Source organism: Borostomias antarcticus, assembly GCF_949987555.1.
Source record: "Borostomias antarcticus genome assembly, chromosome: 6".
Classification (NCBI taxonomy): domain Eukaryota; kingdom Metazoa; phylum Chordata; class Actinopteri; order Stomiiformes; family Stomiidae; genus Borostomias; species Borostomias antarcticus.
The window spans coordinates 30,298,369-30,313,797 of NC_140239.1; the positions used below are offsets into that span (position 1 = coordinate 30,298,369).

At 50.5% G+C, this 15,429-nt stretch overlaps 2 protein-coding genes across 2 annotated transcripts; both read right to left on the minus strand.

Annotated features, from left to right (window-relative positions):
* Positions 1 to 5,695: 5,695 nt before the first annotated feature.
* Positions 5,696 to 11,654, minus strand: zdbf2 (zinc finger, DBF-type containing 2; the record flags this gene model as incomplete). Its single annotated transcript, XM_084440133.1, has 8 exons — positions 11,519 to 11,654; positions 10,833 to 10,927; positions 10,627 to 10,671; positions 9,351 to 9,402; positions 8,917 to 9,010; positions 8,605 to 8,732; positions 7,197 to 8,345; positions 5,696 to 7,070 (listed from the first exon to the last, which is right to left on the minus strand). Exons 3-8 carry the CDS (start codon positions 10,661 to 10,663, stop codon positions 5,696 to 5,698), a joined length of 2,835 nt encoding a protein of 944 aa, XP_084296259.1. The 5' UTR covers positions 10,664 to 10,671; positions 10,833 to 10,927; positions 11,519 to 11,654.
* Positions 11,655 to 12,020: 366 nt separating this feature from the next.
* eef1b2 (eukaryotic translation elongation factor 1 beta 2) lies at positions 12,021 to 14,963 on the minus strand. Its single transcript, XM_084439365.1, has 6 exons — positions 14,804 to 14,963; positions 13,745 to 13,867; positions 13,347 to 13,488; positions 12,904 to 12,967; positions 12,495 to 12,620; positions 12,021 to 12,251 (listed from the first exon to the last, which is right to left on the minus strand). The coding sequence occupies exons 1-6, from the start codon at positions 14,881 to 14,883 to the stop codon at positions 12,097 to 12,099; spliced, it is 690 nt and encodes a 229-aa protein (XP_084295491.1). The 5' UTR covers positions 14,884 to 14,963; the 3' UTR covers positions 12,021 to 12,096.
* Positions 14,964 to 15,429: the final 466 nt, after the last annotated feature.

A 15,429-nucleotide genomic window follows, 5' to 3' on the forward strand; every position in this document is an offset into this window, starting at 1 on the left:
TATGTGTTTAATGTTTTTGTTAAATATCTCATGTTTATAGTTTGAGGCACATTCATCAGGCCTGAGTGTTTTTTCTGAGTGTTTTTTTACAGACAACTGTCGTTCCGGGAGTGATGGGTGAATGCCGAACCAGGAGACGGGCACAGACCGGAGGTGGAGATGGAGGTTACTGGCCTGTTTCCCTACAGATGGGCGATCTGGGGTTCGTGAGATGCAAAGCCAACGCCATGTCACCAACTCACTGTGAACGACAGATAAGTATGAAACAGAGAAGAGACCATTTAGTCCGAAGCAGTGCCCAAATACTCTGTCCTCAAATGCAGAAGAGGGAGGGTTTAGATATACAAATTTTAGCTATACAAATGAAGCTTTGATGGAGTTTTTGATTAGTTAATTGTAAATGAAGCCAGTTCATTTTAGTGTCATTTTCTTTGCCCCATCTCTATTTTTATCCTGACTTCAGGAAATTTTTGCTTTCACCCTTAGGGGGTGTTGTTTTGTTGAGACGAGAATGTGGGTATTTTATTTTATTTTCATAAAATCGCGAGAGAAATTCTAGAGCCAAATCCAATTGCCTTGATCATGACTGGGGACTGGGCGTGTTGAAGTCATTCTAACACTGCCCCTGATGTCACTGTAGGGATACTGCAGACTGGCTCTAAATGACACTTCAACAGACACCCTGTTTAAGTGTTCCTGACTGAATAACAACATTTTTCCCCAAAGCAGGAGCTTGCGCTTAACCATGTTTCTGAGTATCTCCTACAGACTGCTGATAACCGTTCCTGACCAAAGAAGGGAACCGGGAGACCAGACCAGAGAACTCTCCTTTTGCTCTTCTGTTTTGTCTCTGTTTGTCTCTCATCTGTGAATCCACAGACGGAGCACTTCATCAGCCTGTGCTGGGGGAGCGGGAGCGCCGAGAGTGAGGACCGCCATTTCCTGAGGCTAAGGAGGGGTTCCTGCATCACATCTCTCCTGGGGATTGGGTCCTGGTCCACGACCACAGACGAAGGAGCTGGAACTCGCCGAGGTGGCTCGGGCCGTACCAGGTTCTACTCACCACGCAGACAGCGATCTGAGAAGACTTCGTGGACCCATGCAAGCATTGCCGACGGGTCCAAGCAGCAGAGGACGGTCCACCAGGGGATCGCAAACACCAGGAGATCAGAATGCAGCTGAACCAGAGGGCTCAGAGGCCAAAACCATGGGCCATCACACTGTCCTCTCCTCTGACGAGGAATCGGAGGAAAAATGACCTTGCTGGTCACCTCCTCACAAGATGCACCACACACGCACACACACCTGCACACACTAACATTGAACATAACTGATTTCAAGCAACGCGACATTGAAGTTGCGATCTAGAAGAGAAGACGCCTTGCATTCCCCAAATGACATTCTATTGCCCAAAAGAGAAGTGTCACCTAAATGACTGTTGGATACACTGTGAACAAGAGTGACCTTGACAGCCAGCGCCACAGAGGCCAAAACCATGGGCCATCACACTGTCCTCTCCTCTGACGAGGAATCGGAGGAAAAATGACCTTGCCGGTCACCTCCTTCTTGTGGTTGTGGTTGTGGTATGACAACATGAACAATCTCAACAGCAATGACTGCACCTCTAATCGCACACACTGGAACCTACATTAAACATTCAGAGACGCACACATGGAAGCTATGTTCCATAGCACATCACATGCGATTATTCACAAGAGTGAATGAACTTTGAAATAATCTGAAAAATATCATATTTGTTTACAAGAGTTACAATGGTTGAAACATGAGTTGATAAATAAGTTTGGGTTTTTCCTCTAAATTGACCAAGAGGTTTTTTGCCCTCCTTACACTGCTAACCATTTATCTTTTTGCCTTATTCAAAATTTAAATCAAGGGTTTTTGGTGAATGGTTGTCCACTCTTAGACTATACATGTTTTGTTTTTTTTACCTTGTTTCCTGTCAAATTTCTGTAACAAGGAGTTTTAAAGCGTAATTTGCATTTTTGTTCTTGCTCCACCTAGTGGAGAAATTACTTCCTTTCCACATGTATAGCATAGAGTTTTTGAAATTTGTGTTTATTTTTTATTTATTTTATTTTTTTGATTATGCTTATTTTATATCTGATGTATATATTTTATGTGGCTGTTCAGCCACAGATGAGGGAGTTGTCATGGAATTTAACACACAGTCTCAAGACTATTCAGATTCATATCTTTTCTTTCCCCTGCAACCCCTAGGTTTCAATCTCCCTTTATAATTATAAACACCCAACTCTCCCTTTGTAATTATAAACACCTCAACTCTCCCCCTTTTGTAATTCATCACCTCCCCCTAAGTATTCTGTGCTAACATACAAAATGGCTTCCAGAAGGCCATCTGTCTGCTCCAGAATAACCATCCTTTTGTTCCTTTGTCCCTCTTAGAAACTACCGCCTTTTTCTCATGTCACATGTCTTTACTCTTGGCCACGCCTGCCATTCATATGTGCAATGAGTTAGCCAATCACATCCTCAAAGCGCCGTACCTGTGTTTTGCTTGAATATAAGACTGGGCATGACAAACTTTGAATTCACTTCGCTGACTAACCACTCGTTGTTCAGGAAGTCCTTGCGCTCGTATGTTTTTCACAATAAACCAGACTTAACCTTTTGTGCGAATCTTGGTAAATTCTTTTTGACTAGATCAGTTAAAATACGATCACACCTCCTTCTCCTGTCCTCTTCCTCCTGTCCTCCTCCTCCTGTCCTCTTCCTGTCCTCCTCCTGTCCTCCTCCTGTCCTCCTCCTCCTGTCCTCTTCCTCCTGTCCTCCTCCTCCTGTCCTTTTCCTGTCCTCCTCCTCCTGTCCTCTTCCTGTCCACCTCCTGTCCTCCTCCTCCTGTCCAATTCCTCCTGTCCTCTTCCTGTCCCCCTCCTGTCCTCCTCCTCCTGTCCTCCTCCTGTCCTCTTCCTCCTGTCCTCCTCCTCCTGTCCTCCTCCTGTCCTCCTCCTCCTGTCCTCTTCCTCCTGTCCTCTTCCTCCTGTCCTCCTCTTCCTCCTGTCCTCCTCCTCCTGTCCTCCTCTTCCTGTCCTCCTCCTCCTGTCCTCTTCCTCCTGTCCTCCTCCTGTCCTCTTCCTGTCCTCCTCCTGTCCTCTTCCTCCTGTCCTCCTCCTCCTGTCTCAGAGTTGTATCTGAGGTCCGAGGTGTAGAGTGTGAACATGCGCGCACACACACACACACACACACACACACACACACACACACACACACACACACTCAGAGATCCACCCCCCCAAGCATACACACACACACACACACACACACACACACTCAGAGATCCACCCCCCCAAGCATACACACACACACACACACACACACACACACACACACACACACACACACACACTCAGATATCCACCCCCCCAAGCATACACACACACACACACACACACACACACACACACACACACACACACACACACTCAGAGATCCACCCCCCCAAGCATACACACACACACACACACACACACACACACTCAGAGATCCACCCCCCCAAGCATACACACACACACACACACACACACACACACACACACACACACACACACACACTCAGATATCCACCCCCCCAAGCATACACACACACACACACACACACACACACACACACACACACACACACACACACTCAGAGATCCACCCCCCCAAGCATACACACACGCGCACACACACACACACACACACACACACACACTCCGAGACCCCCTCCCCCATGCATATACACACACACACACACACACACACACACACACACACACACACACACACAGTCTCTCTACCTAACATGCTGTTTTCCCCATATTTCCTTCTCTCCTCCTAACCAGGCTCTGGATCTGAGCATGACAGACACACACCAACACGCTAAGATCACGCCACACCAACACGCTAAGATCACGCCACACCAACACGCTAAGATCTCGCCACACAGGCCAGGACAGAGAAGAGCCGTGACCGTGCCAATCGACCGCAGGGGCCTCGGAGTGACGGGGCGACTGGTTGGTTGGAGGTAGCAGAGCGTAGCGGTCTGGAGGAGGTGTAGGATTTGACCATGGCCTGGTTACCAAGATTCATTCTCCCACAATCCCAAGCAGCATGACGCCAAATCCCCATCAGAACCCTGCAGATCACCTGGAAGAGGAGGAGTCAAAGGAACATGGACACCATGCTCTCCCATGCTACGCTTCCTTGAAGAGCTGCATTCTGGGATGCGTGGGACAGTGGAAGAGCAGCTGTGTGATGCGGTGCAGCCAATGAGACACAGACACGGATGAGTGCCTCTGTGTGTGTGTGTGTGTGTGTCTGACCAGACCAGCATCTATGGACAGGTTTTCAGAGATTAAGCTTAAATCATAGACTCACAAATCAGTGGACTGAGTAAGTGAAGTGTTTGAGACATCCATTTTGTAGCTACTAAATGTGTTTTAAGTAGTGTGTGTGTGTGTATGTACTGGATCATGTAATGTAGGTACTGTATACTATAAGTCTCCAGAGTGTTTAGCAGTCTGTAAATGGTAAATGGACCGCACTTATATAGCGCTTTTCCACCTTAGCGGCACTCAAAGCGCTTTACAATGGCCTCTCATTCACCCATTCACACACACATTCATACACCAATGGCGGTAACTGCCATGCAAGGTACTAACCTGCTCATTGGGAGCAATTTGGGGTTAGGTGTCTTGCTCAAGGACACTTCGACATTTGGACAGTCGGAGCTGGGATTCGAACCACTGACCCTTCGATCACTGAACGACCCGCTCTACCAACTGAGCTACAGCCGCCCCCTGTAGGGTAAACGGGGCTCCAGAGGTTGACCTCCACCTGTAACTATTCCTCTAAGTAAAGGCCAATTTATACTTCGTCGTACGACACTCTTGAAAGTATTGACAGACAGAAATGACGTCTCTGTCAACCCTTTTTTGTGCACCTACCAAACTTTCTAATGTCGCAGACGCCGTCACTTTCATCGCGCAGCTGTGATTGGATAGATAGACAGAAGGCATGGCTGTGATTGGATAGCTAGACAGAAGGCATGGCTGTGATTGGATAGCTAGACAGAAGGCATGGCTGTGATTGGATAGCTAGACAGAAGGCATGGCTGTGATTGGATAGCTAGACAGAAGGCACGTTCGTTGCCATGGATCAATCAGCCACGCGTCTGCAAGTTACCATGGAGATGATCAGACACTTTGCTGAAGTAGAAATGCTAAATGTTGGTCGACATTTTTTTTTTCTGTCGACAGACATTTGTCATACCACAATTGTCAACTGAGTATAAATTACGCTTTACTGTGATTATTCATTTTCAGTGTGACAGTTGTATGTCCTCTAGTCTACATAGTAACTCAGAAAAAATCAACGCACTCCAAACTCAATGTACAGATTTAAGAAAATGTTTTTTTTTAATGTGCATTCATTACGAAATTAACAAATGTTTGACAAAATAGTAAATATAAACGTAAAAAAATATCTTGATTGTTAAAAAACAATGATAACTTAGAGAAAGCAGACAGCTAGAAACCTTTGAGCTAAATCTTCTGCTGGTATTTGTGCAAAACATATTACAGTATGAGAGGGGCGGGGCTTGCTTCAGCAAACTCCACCAGCCGACACAGCGCCCCCAAGTGGAGGAGAGGAAATCGCTCTCCTCTCCTCCTCATCACCTCCTGACGCTGCTCCTCAGTGTGCGACGGGGGAGGGGGGCGGGGGTGAGTCTGGGTGACGACCTGAGGCACGCCGCCCGGGGCGGTTTCAGGGCGGCGGGGGGCGTTCTCTGGGGCGGGGCCCCGGTGGGGCCCTTGGGCCTTGGGAGTTTCCTGCTCTCCACGGCCCGCCTCAGGGGCCCTCTCCTGGGTGGCGGTGAGGGGGGGAGGTCGGCGTCCGGCGGGGAGGGCGAGAGGCGGGGGGGGCGTCCCCTCTTGGAACTCCGGGATGCTGGCTTGTCCCTCCTCCCCCCTGCTGCCCCCCCCCCCCGGCCCGTCCCCGGTCTCTGGGGCCGGTGTGGCGGAGACGAGGGGTCTTTCCCCGGGGAGGGAGGTTCTGACCGCCTCTGACCGCCTCGGCCCCCCCTCCTGCTCTGCCGGCGGGTAGCTTCCGGGTCAGAGGTCGGTTCGGAGGCGGGCGCGCCCAGCAGGAAGCGGCTGCCGTTGGACAGGGAGGAGCGGCTGAAAGGCGAGGTCACGGACGACCCCGCCTCGGACGACCCTTGCCCTTTGACCCCGGCCGACCCCCCGGGCTCGAGCGGGGAGCCCGACGCGGCGCTGCTTCCCGCGCTCCTCCCGCGCCTCCTGCCCCCCACGGAGCCGCCCCCCCTCTCCCCTCCCCCCTGACGCTCCGAGTTTATATCTGGACTCAGGCTCCGGAACAGCTGCCTGACCACGTTGGGCCGGGCGGGGCGCGGGAGGCCAGGGGCCAGGGCGGCCAGGAGCCCCTTGGGGGGCGTCTTGAGGATACGGTTGGTGGCGGGGTCGTAGTACCTCAGAGGGACCCTCTTGTACTTGACCTTGACCCCTACGTCACCCCCGTCGCACGATTTCTTCCGCTTCCTGCCGTTCCCCCTGGCAACGGGTTTGAGGCGGGGCTTGGGGTCGGTGGGAGGGGTTTCTGGGGAGGAGAGGACGTAGACCAGGGAGGTTTTGGGCTGGAGTGGGGTCATGATACGGGTGTAGGAGGGGGGCAGGCGCAGAGAGCAGAGTCTGGTCTTCATCTCCGGGGTTTTTTCCGACTCTATGTTAGCGGTGCTGGGGTCCTGACCGAGGGCTCGGCCGTCCAGGGTTGTGCCTGTCTGGTCGAGGGCGAGCTGTCGAACCACGGGTGCGACCAGGGGTGCGGTCTGGGTCCCGTGGCTCACCTTGACCACCTGACACCTGGACGCCATTCTGAAACTCCGCCTCTGGCCTCTGTGCCTCCCCTTCCTCCTCCTGGTGCATTCTGGGTCGTCGTCGTCGTGCTTGGCGAGGGGAAGGACGTCGGCTTCCCACGCCTGGCCTTCCTTCTGACCACGCCCCTTCTGTTGTCGGCTCCTCCTCCCATACCTGGGGAACCAATCAAAACACATGAATTTCAGGGGAGAAAAGGACAGTAAAGGATGTAAAAACAACACTTAAAACAAGATGGAGGGGTTCAAAATAAGCACGCGGCGCAGCCCGAGGCCGGCGTACCTGGCCAGCGACTCGCTGTCGAAGTAGGAGAGGAAGCAGCCCTGGCGGAACTCCCTCACCATGGCGTCCACCTTCACGTCGTCCTCCAGCAGGACCTGGGTCCACGTCTTCCCCAGGAACGAGGCGGGGATGTGGGGCAAAGCCGGGAGGATCTCCTCCACGGTGGGCTCCCTGAAGGCCTCGGCCCCCGCGAGGCCCCCCGCCGTGTCGGGGTTGAGAGCGGTGTCCAGCTGGCTGGCGTAGCCCTGGTCGTCCAGGTTGACCCGAACCTCCGTGAGACGGGCGAGGTCCCGGCCATCCCGCTCCCCGCCCCGCCACGAAACCGCCGCCGCCTCTCTGGGCGCCCCCCGCCATGGCTCCGCCCCGCCCCTCCCCAGAACCGCCTGCACGGGGGCGTCCCAGTCCTCGCTGTCCCCCAACCCCCCGCCGCCCAGGGATCCCGGGAGGCTGAGGTGGAAGCTGTCATCGTCCCCCCGGTGGCGCCGGGTGGGACTGCGGCCGTAGCAGTGCCGCTGTATGACCTCCTCGATGACCTCCCCCACCGGGTCCGAGCGATCGCTGGAGAAGGCCTCCTCCCTCTGCGCGTCTCTCCTCCAGGGGGGCTCGGCTCCCCACGCGCCCCAGACGGAGCTCTCCGCCCTGGGCTTGGGGTCCGGACTCGGCTCCCTTGGCGTGGAAGTCGGCTGGTGCTCTTGTGAGGTAATGTGGGCCGCGGGAGGGGCCAGGGAGGAAGAGGAGGAGCCTCTCTCTCTCCGCCGGTTGGTCTTCCTGTGTGCTTTCCTGTGGACTAGAGGCGGGGTCTGTGGGCTGCGGGGTCTTGGGGAATGCGTGTGTAAGCGGTCGGGCGAAGGCGTGCGCGTCTTCACAAGAGAAGACTGTCTTGTCGTGCCCTGGTCAGGACGGGGCGGGGTTAACCTCTCTGGTCCCGCCCCCCGCCCTCCTCTGCTCTCCTCCGGTTGGCCGGCGGTCGTAGCCGGCGCCGCCTCTTCGTCCTGTACGTGGAGCAGCTGACAGGAAGAGTCGTCGGAGCCGGGCATGTCCTCGCGGGTTGCCAGGGAGAAGCCGTCATCGTCGGACAAGCAGACGTCCGATAGCTCCGCCCTCGGGACCAGAGGGATGTTCAGCGAAGGCAGGTCGGCATGGGTGGGTCTGGAGACAGACACACACACACACACACACACACACACACACACACACACACACACACAAGCCAGTTGGAGAGAGAATATGATTGATTGATTGATTGATTTTATTTATTTTTAAGAGGAGAGATGCACTGTACAAGGTTATAGCTAAACAGCTAATTTCCACCCGCAGTCCCTGGGCAAATAAATATACAGTCTTAAAATAGTGGGGCAAATAGTACACAGTGATGGTGCGTGTGTGTGTGTGTGTGTGTGTGTGTTACCGTGGATCATTGTAGCGGTGTGGATGATGCTGAATAACATCCAGAAGGAATCTCTCCATCAGACTTCCGGAGACGACTTGTGTGCGAGAGCCGCGGACCACCTCTCTGTGTCTAGGGCTCAGGATATGCTGCGGCCAATCGCGCGCGCGCACACAAAGAGTACAGCCAATCAGAAACAGAGAGGCGAGGAAAAGTCGCAATGGGGAGAGAGAGTGGCGAGAGTGATAGAATTCCAAGTAAACATTGTAGGAGAGTGTGCGGATGCATGCGACTTGACCTTGTGTGTGTGTGTGTGTGTGTGTGTGTGTGTACCTGCTCCACGCTGTTGTATATGATCTGGCAGCAGCTGCAGTAGCCTTGTCTGGGAGCAGCTCTGGACGGCCCGGCCTGCTGCTCCCCACTCAACCTGAGAACCGGCCAGAGAACACAGAACACAGAACATAGAACACAGAACCACTCAGGACTGTTAGGCACAAATCCTGTATGTCTAAAGAAGAGCCGTGGCTCGTAACGTCACCAGAATACATTTATGGGAAAGGAGCTACAGTGTACGGATCTAATATTTTTTTCTGATATCCTACTTGTCTTTTTGGATCCAGCGCCTGCCTGACAAGGTTTGAGTTGATGTGCGTGCCTAACTTTTTATCTTACTGGATTGCACAAAAACTAGCACTTGTGGAGTGGGACACAAGCCTTCTCGGTGACGATAGTGTGTGTGTGTGTGCGTGTGTGTGTGTGTGTTTTACCTGCTAGCGGTGTCCAGCTTACTCGGTGGGTCAGTCTGTCCCTGCTCTGCATCTGACAAAAAAAAAACAAAGGAGTGAAATACACTCATAAACCTCAGTCACTCAGAAGCAGAGGTCAGATGGGGTCACTCACTACATTTACAGTCATTTAACTTTTAATAAACCAGGACCCAGAGAAAGAGAGGAGGAGAGAAGAGGAGGAAGAGAAGAGGAGGAAGAGAAGATGGAGGAAGAGAAGATGGAGGAAGAGAAGAGGAAGAGGAGGAAGACAAGAGGAAGAAGAGAAGGAAGAGAAGAGGAGGAAGAGAAGAGGAGGAAGAGGAGGAAGAGAAGATGGAGGAAGAGAAGAGAAGGAAGAGAAGAAGAAGAGAAGGAAGAGAAGAAGAAGAGAAGGAAGAGAAGAGGAGGAAGAGAAGAGGAAGAAGAGAAGGAAGAGAAGAGGAGGAAGAGGAGGAAGAGAAGAGGAAGAAGAGAAGACGAAGAGAAGACGAAGAGAAGAGGAAGAGAAGAGAAGGAAGAGAAGAGGAAGAGGATGAAGAGAGGAGGAGAAGAGGAGGAAGAGAGAGGAAGAGAAGAGGAGGAAGAGAAGAGGAAGAGAAGAGAAGGAAGAGGAGGAAGAGAAGAGGAAGAAGAGAAGGAAGAGAAGATGGAGGAAGAGAAGACGAAGAGAAGAGGAGGAAGAGAAGAGGAAGAAGAGAAGGAAGAGAAGAGGAGGAAGAGAAGAGGAAGAAGAGAAGGAAGAGAAGACAAAGAGAAGAGGAAGAGGAGGAAGAGAAGAGGAAGAGAAGAGAAGGAAGAGGATGAAGAGAGAGGAAGAGAAGAGAAGGAAGAGGAGGAAGAGAAGAGGAAGAAGAGAAGGAAGAGAAGAGGAGGAAGAGAAGATGGAGGAAGAGAAGACGAAGAGATGAGGAAGAGGAGGAAGAGAAGGAAGAGAAGAGAAGGAAGAGAAGACGAAGAGAAGAGGAAGAGGAGGAAGAGAAGAGGAAGAGAAGAGAAGGAAGAGAAGAGGATGAAGAGAGAGGAAGAGAAGAGGAGGAAGAGAAGAGGAAGAGGAGGAAGAGAAGAGGATGAAGTGAGAGGAAGAGAAGAGGAGGAAGAGAAGAGGAGGAAGAGAAGAGGAAGATCAAGAGAAGAGGAGGAAGAGAAGATGAAGAGGAGGAAGAGAAGAGGAAGATCAAGATTAGAGGAGGAAGAGAAGAGGAGGAGGAGGAAGAGAAGAGGAGGAGAGCCTTCCAGAGTGTTTCTGGTGAGTGTGAGTGGCTGTCGGGTCCCTTACCTTGTGCAGAGGGGGCGGACGTGTCTTCAGCAGGCATGTTCAGACCTACATGTGAAAGACAGAGAGGCTCAAAGACGACACCGGCGGACTCATTCATTTAATTGGGCTCATTATTGTTGCATATCTTTTACCAACTTAACTCAACTGTGTCCGGCAGAGTAGTATTCCTACGGGAAGCAGTCAAGCAGACCACAACAAACACTCACATGTAGGGGGGAGGGTCAGTGGAGAGTCAGCCTCAGCAACGACATGTTAGGAGTCAGATCAGCCTCCAGTCACCTGCGGCAACCCAGCGATGATTCTGATGAGACAGGTGGAGGGAGAAACCTAACCGGTGGTAATTAGGATGATGATGACCGGAGAAGCCATATTTATTGTTTCGCAGACTGCACAGATATCTGGAAATTATTAGCCTGCTAGTTACATAAATACTAACTAGCATGCTTATAATTTCCAAAGTAATTCCTTACCATTTGACAAAAAAAAAATGTGCAGGTTGCATTCGTTTCGAGCGTGGCTCGCGCTGGCCAACATCAAAGAAATGTCCAGCCTACAGCACGCGCGCAAGTTACCTGGCCGGCCAGCAATCTCTGCTGTGATTGGTCGAAACGGAGACAGATGCTTTCTGAAGGCCTACTCGCTGCTAGTGGAAATGTCACCATCTGCTAGCTAGCTTTGACTTCTCAAACAAGCAAAAGAGATGTGATAAGACAAACGTAGCATGCATGTTTGCGGTTTTACTCACGTGGCTCTTTGGATTACGTAGCTAGCATGCATTATAGCAGCTAGTCATCTTTGCAGTTCTTAAAAAAACAAGCCTCTGATAGTGGTAACATTAGCTAGTCATCAGTAGAGCTAAAAGCCCAAGCTGCAGGCTAGCTAGCCATCTTACCAAGGATGAAGGGGCGAGAAACGCCCTGTTGTATTAGCATCATACAGCACCGACTTTAATCTTTATTTCTAAAGCATTTGAACATATTTAAACGTCAGGCAAACACTTATTATCCAAACAATTGTTAGCTAGTTGTTATTCCACACTGGTCTCCTCGGCCTCCGTATTTTTTCAGTGCTTTGCCTGTGGTGACGTAGCCGGGTAGGCATCATGGGGACCCGCCCACCTTATCGGCGGCAACCCAATATAACCTTCTTCTGACACCTGAATTAGGTTACTTCGGTTTAAATGTTAAACCTCGATGTGCTAATAGTCGATATCCGTGCAAGAAGAAGAAAATGGTCCAGCTGATTCAATAACAAGTTCACAATACACAATCCTACCAATTCCATACCAAACATTCAAATGTGAGACTCGCCAAATATTAAAAGCAAACTGTTAGACCTGGACATAGTAAGGTATGGTCCACAATGGGCGCTTTATTTTATTCAAAGAAAAGATATCACACGACCAGTCATTTTAATCACAAGTGCTTTTTTTTTTTATTGCAGCTCTATGCCCAAGTGCACACGCATCTTTTAGATCTTGTTGAAGGCGGCCACATCCATAGACTGCACGAAGTCCTCGAAGGCCGTGATAAGCTCCTCTAGCATGTCTGTGCCCACTTTGTCGTCCTCCACCACACACGATATCTGGAGCTTCTTGATGCCGTAGCCCACTGGCACCAGTTTGGCTGCAGGAAGACGAGTTAGATTAGACACGTTACCGACAAGAACAGGGTTTGGGCGCCAAGTGGGTAAACTACAATCGTTTTATTTGCTGCAAAAGATTCTCGGTAACGGGAGTGCTGTGTATACCCTCAACGACACCACTGAGTAACCGGCAACTGGGCTAGTTGATACATTTCAAACTCCAGCTGACCCTGTACATCAGCAATGCACCAGGCAAACGCGTAGGCCTTTCCCTCTAGACTTACACTGTCCCCAGAGCAGACCGTCCAGCTCAATGCTGCGGACGCACTCCTCCAGCTTGGCCATGTCCGTCTCGTCATCCCAGGGCTTGACGTCCAATAGGATCGACGACTTTGCGATGAGGGCGGGCTCTGTGAACACAGATCAACAGTTATCCATCTTGAGTAAGGCGGGGGGGCACATGGCAAATCCCTTACTGTAAATAACTGTCATCAGATTACAAAAAACTGTCCATCACGTATCAGCCGAAAGATGGTGTTTAGATCATCACAAGACTCGCCAGCCAATGAAGGAGTACTGTATAAATTAGGTCATCCTGATTGGACGGTGTGGTACAAAGTGAGTGTCGTCAGAAGTGTGAGCAGCTGTGCGTGTGTGAGCAGCAGTGTGCGCGCACGTGCGTGTGTGACGTACTCTTTGACTTCTTGGCGTTGTAAGCCGCGACGCGCTCCTCCTTCAGCCTGATCGCCTCATCGTCCTGCAGGGACAAAGTGAGAAGTTAACGGCGGCCATCTTAACCGGTCATTCCCCAACAGGCAAGACAAGTCGGAGCCATCAGGTATTAAAAAAAGGAATCCATCACGATATCAGCCGAAAGATGGTGTGTTAGATCATCACATGGTCCCGAAAGTCAAAACATGGAGGGTAGCAGGAGGGCAAGCAGTTGGTGTAGCATACATGGAACTGAATCAGCCTGTATTCACAAGAGTAGGAGTCCCAACCCTCTCGAACCAGACCCTCGAATATCGACGAGCCACCCGTTTCTGAGTACAGGTGCTTGATTCTAATGCCGAGTATTGCAGCAGCACTTCTATTGCTTGGCCCTCTGAAAAACATGTGGAATTTGCCATCATCACCTCCTCCTCATCGGAGCCGAACAGGTCGAGGTCGTCGTCTTCGTCCTTGGAGTCTCCAACGGCAGCAGCAGCGGTGGCGACGGTCGTGTCCTCCACCCCAGCAGGACCATACTGACCCAGGGGCTTCTTCACTCCGGGGAGGCTGGAGGGGGCAGATGGTGGAAGGGGGGCAAGATGACCAAGTTAAATAAATAGGAATTTGGAACAGTTATGGGCACTCTTAACACGTCATGTCATGGTTAATCAGATATGAAAGGGTTGTGCATCAGAAACTCAGGCGAAAGATGGTGAGAATGCTCATCATGTAACCAGACCATTGAAAATATGAGCTGAAACGCTAGGAAATAATATTGGGTATTACATAATACAACTCTCAGATGGACGACCCAGGAACTCACCTAGACTTCTCCTTCTGGTAGGACTTGATGTGGTTGTACCAGCGCAGGGCATGGGACAGGTCCGCTGAAGGGGCAGAGGAGATGGCATCAAATACAGCCGCGTCGGCCTGGGAGGGAACGTACCTGTCCAGGTGATATTGACAAGTCAGCGATAAAGAGCACACCCAAAATTGAGGTGCCGGCTAGGGTAGCATAACGTAAGAAAAATAAGGAGCAGCCGCACACTCAGCTCCAATGCAAACGTATATTTAATGGACCAACGTTTCGGCCTAAGCCAGGGTAATTGTATATGACAAGCCAGAACACAGGACCCTGCAAACACACAACGTCAGGTAGACGTTCAGATCATGTCTTAATAACGTCCGTCGGTCCAGAACCCCATTTGTACGTCTGCTGGACCCCTCAATATTCACACGTCTGGCTTGGACCCCTCTAAGACGTCTGTGGACGTGCAGAACGGGTTCCATATCTGAACATCTAAAAAAAAAAAAAACATTCATTCTGGCTCCTAATTGGATGTCTTTGGACGTCCGAAAAAGACATCTAAAAGACGTCTTTTAGACGTGTCTTTGCTCAGTGGGGACATCAGCAGCAGTGAGAAGGTTGTGTACGAGACGGCTCCATCTCGCCATCCGTTCTGCCGCATATTACATAACGTCGGCTGGACTTGGCGAATTTAACATTTGCACAATTCAACGCACATTCTGAGACAAGGATAAGTTATCTACAGTTCTCAAACTAACTACAGTTCTCAAACTACCGCCTGTCCACGTCCTTCATACCGAGTGGCCTTCCATAAACTCCAGCTTCCAAATTCGTTTTAGGATTGAGTTAGCCAACATTAGGCTAGGCTAGACAAAATATTAATATTAAACAGCAAGCCAACGTTAACTAGATAGGCGTTTAAGTTAGTTAGTCTAACTAACGTTAGAAAGTGTCTCGGTAGTCAGCTTGCTAGCTAGGTGCTAACTTTAGCTTGCTAGGCCATGCACTCATTCTTAACCACAAGTCAGACACAAAGAGACACTGAGGTATTATACATTTAAAATCAATACCAACCCCTCGATGTAGCTCTTATCGGCCAAAAAGTCGTTGAGGACCTTAAGGCCGGTGGGGGTTTTCAAATCTCCGAAACCCATAATTATTATATAATTATTTAAACAGCCAGACGGCCCTCGTGCACAGACTTGGAGAATGAGGAGCGAAGGAAGGAGAAAAGGCACGAGGGGGGGTTTATATCCGTGGTGACTCCTCCTCCACTCCTCCTCCTAGGTCTCTCCTCCTCCACTCCTCCTCCTAGGTCTCTCCTCCTCCTAGGTCTCTCTTCCTAGGTCTTGTACTCTTGGCTTCATTGCTTTCAAACTAGCTAACTAGCTAGGATTATTAGGCAAGGCAAGGCAAGTTTATTTATATAGCACATTTCAGCCACAGGGCAATTCAAGGTGCTTTACATGAGACATTAAAAGCATTAAAACAAAAAGCAAGACATTATAGACATTTAAAACAAAAGGCAGGACAAAGTAAAAGCATTAAAACAAAAAGCAAGTCATTATAGACATTTAAACAAAAAGCAGGACAAATAGAATACAGGAATAAAAGTTACAGTGCAGTATTAGACATAAGGCTGGCTCATCATCTACGGCACACCATCGTGGTCCATAAAATAGATACACATGTTGTTTGCA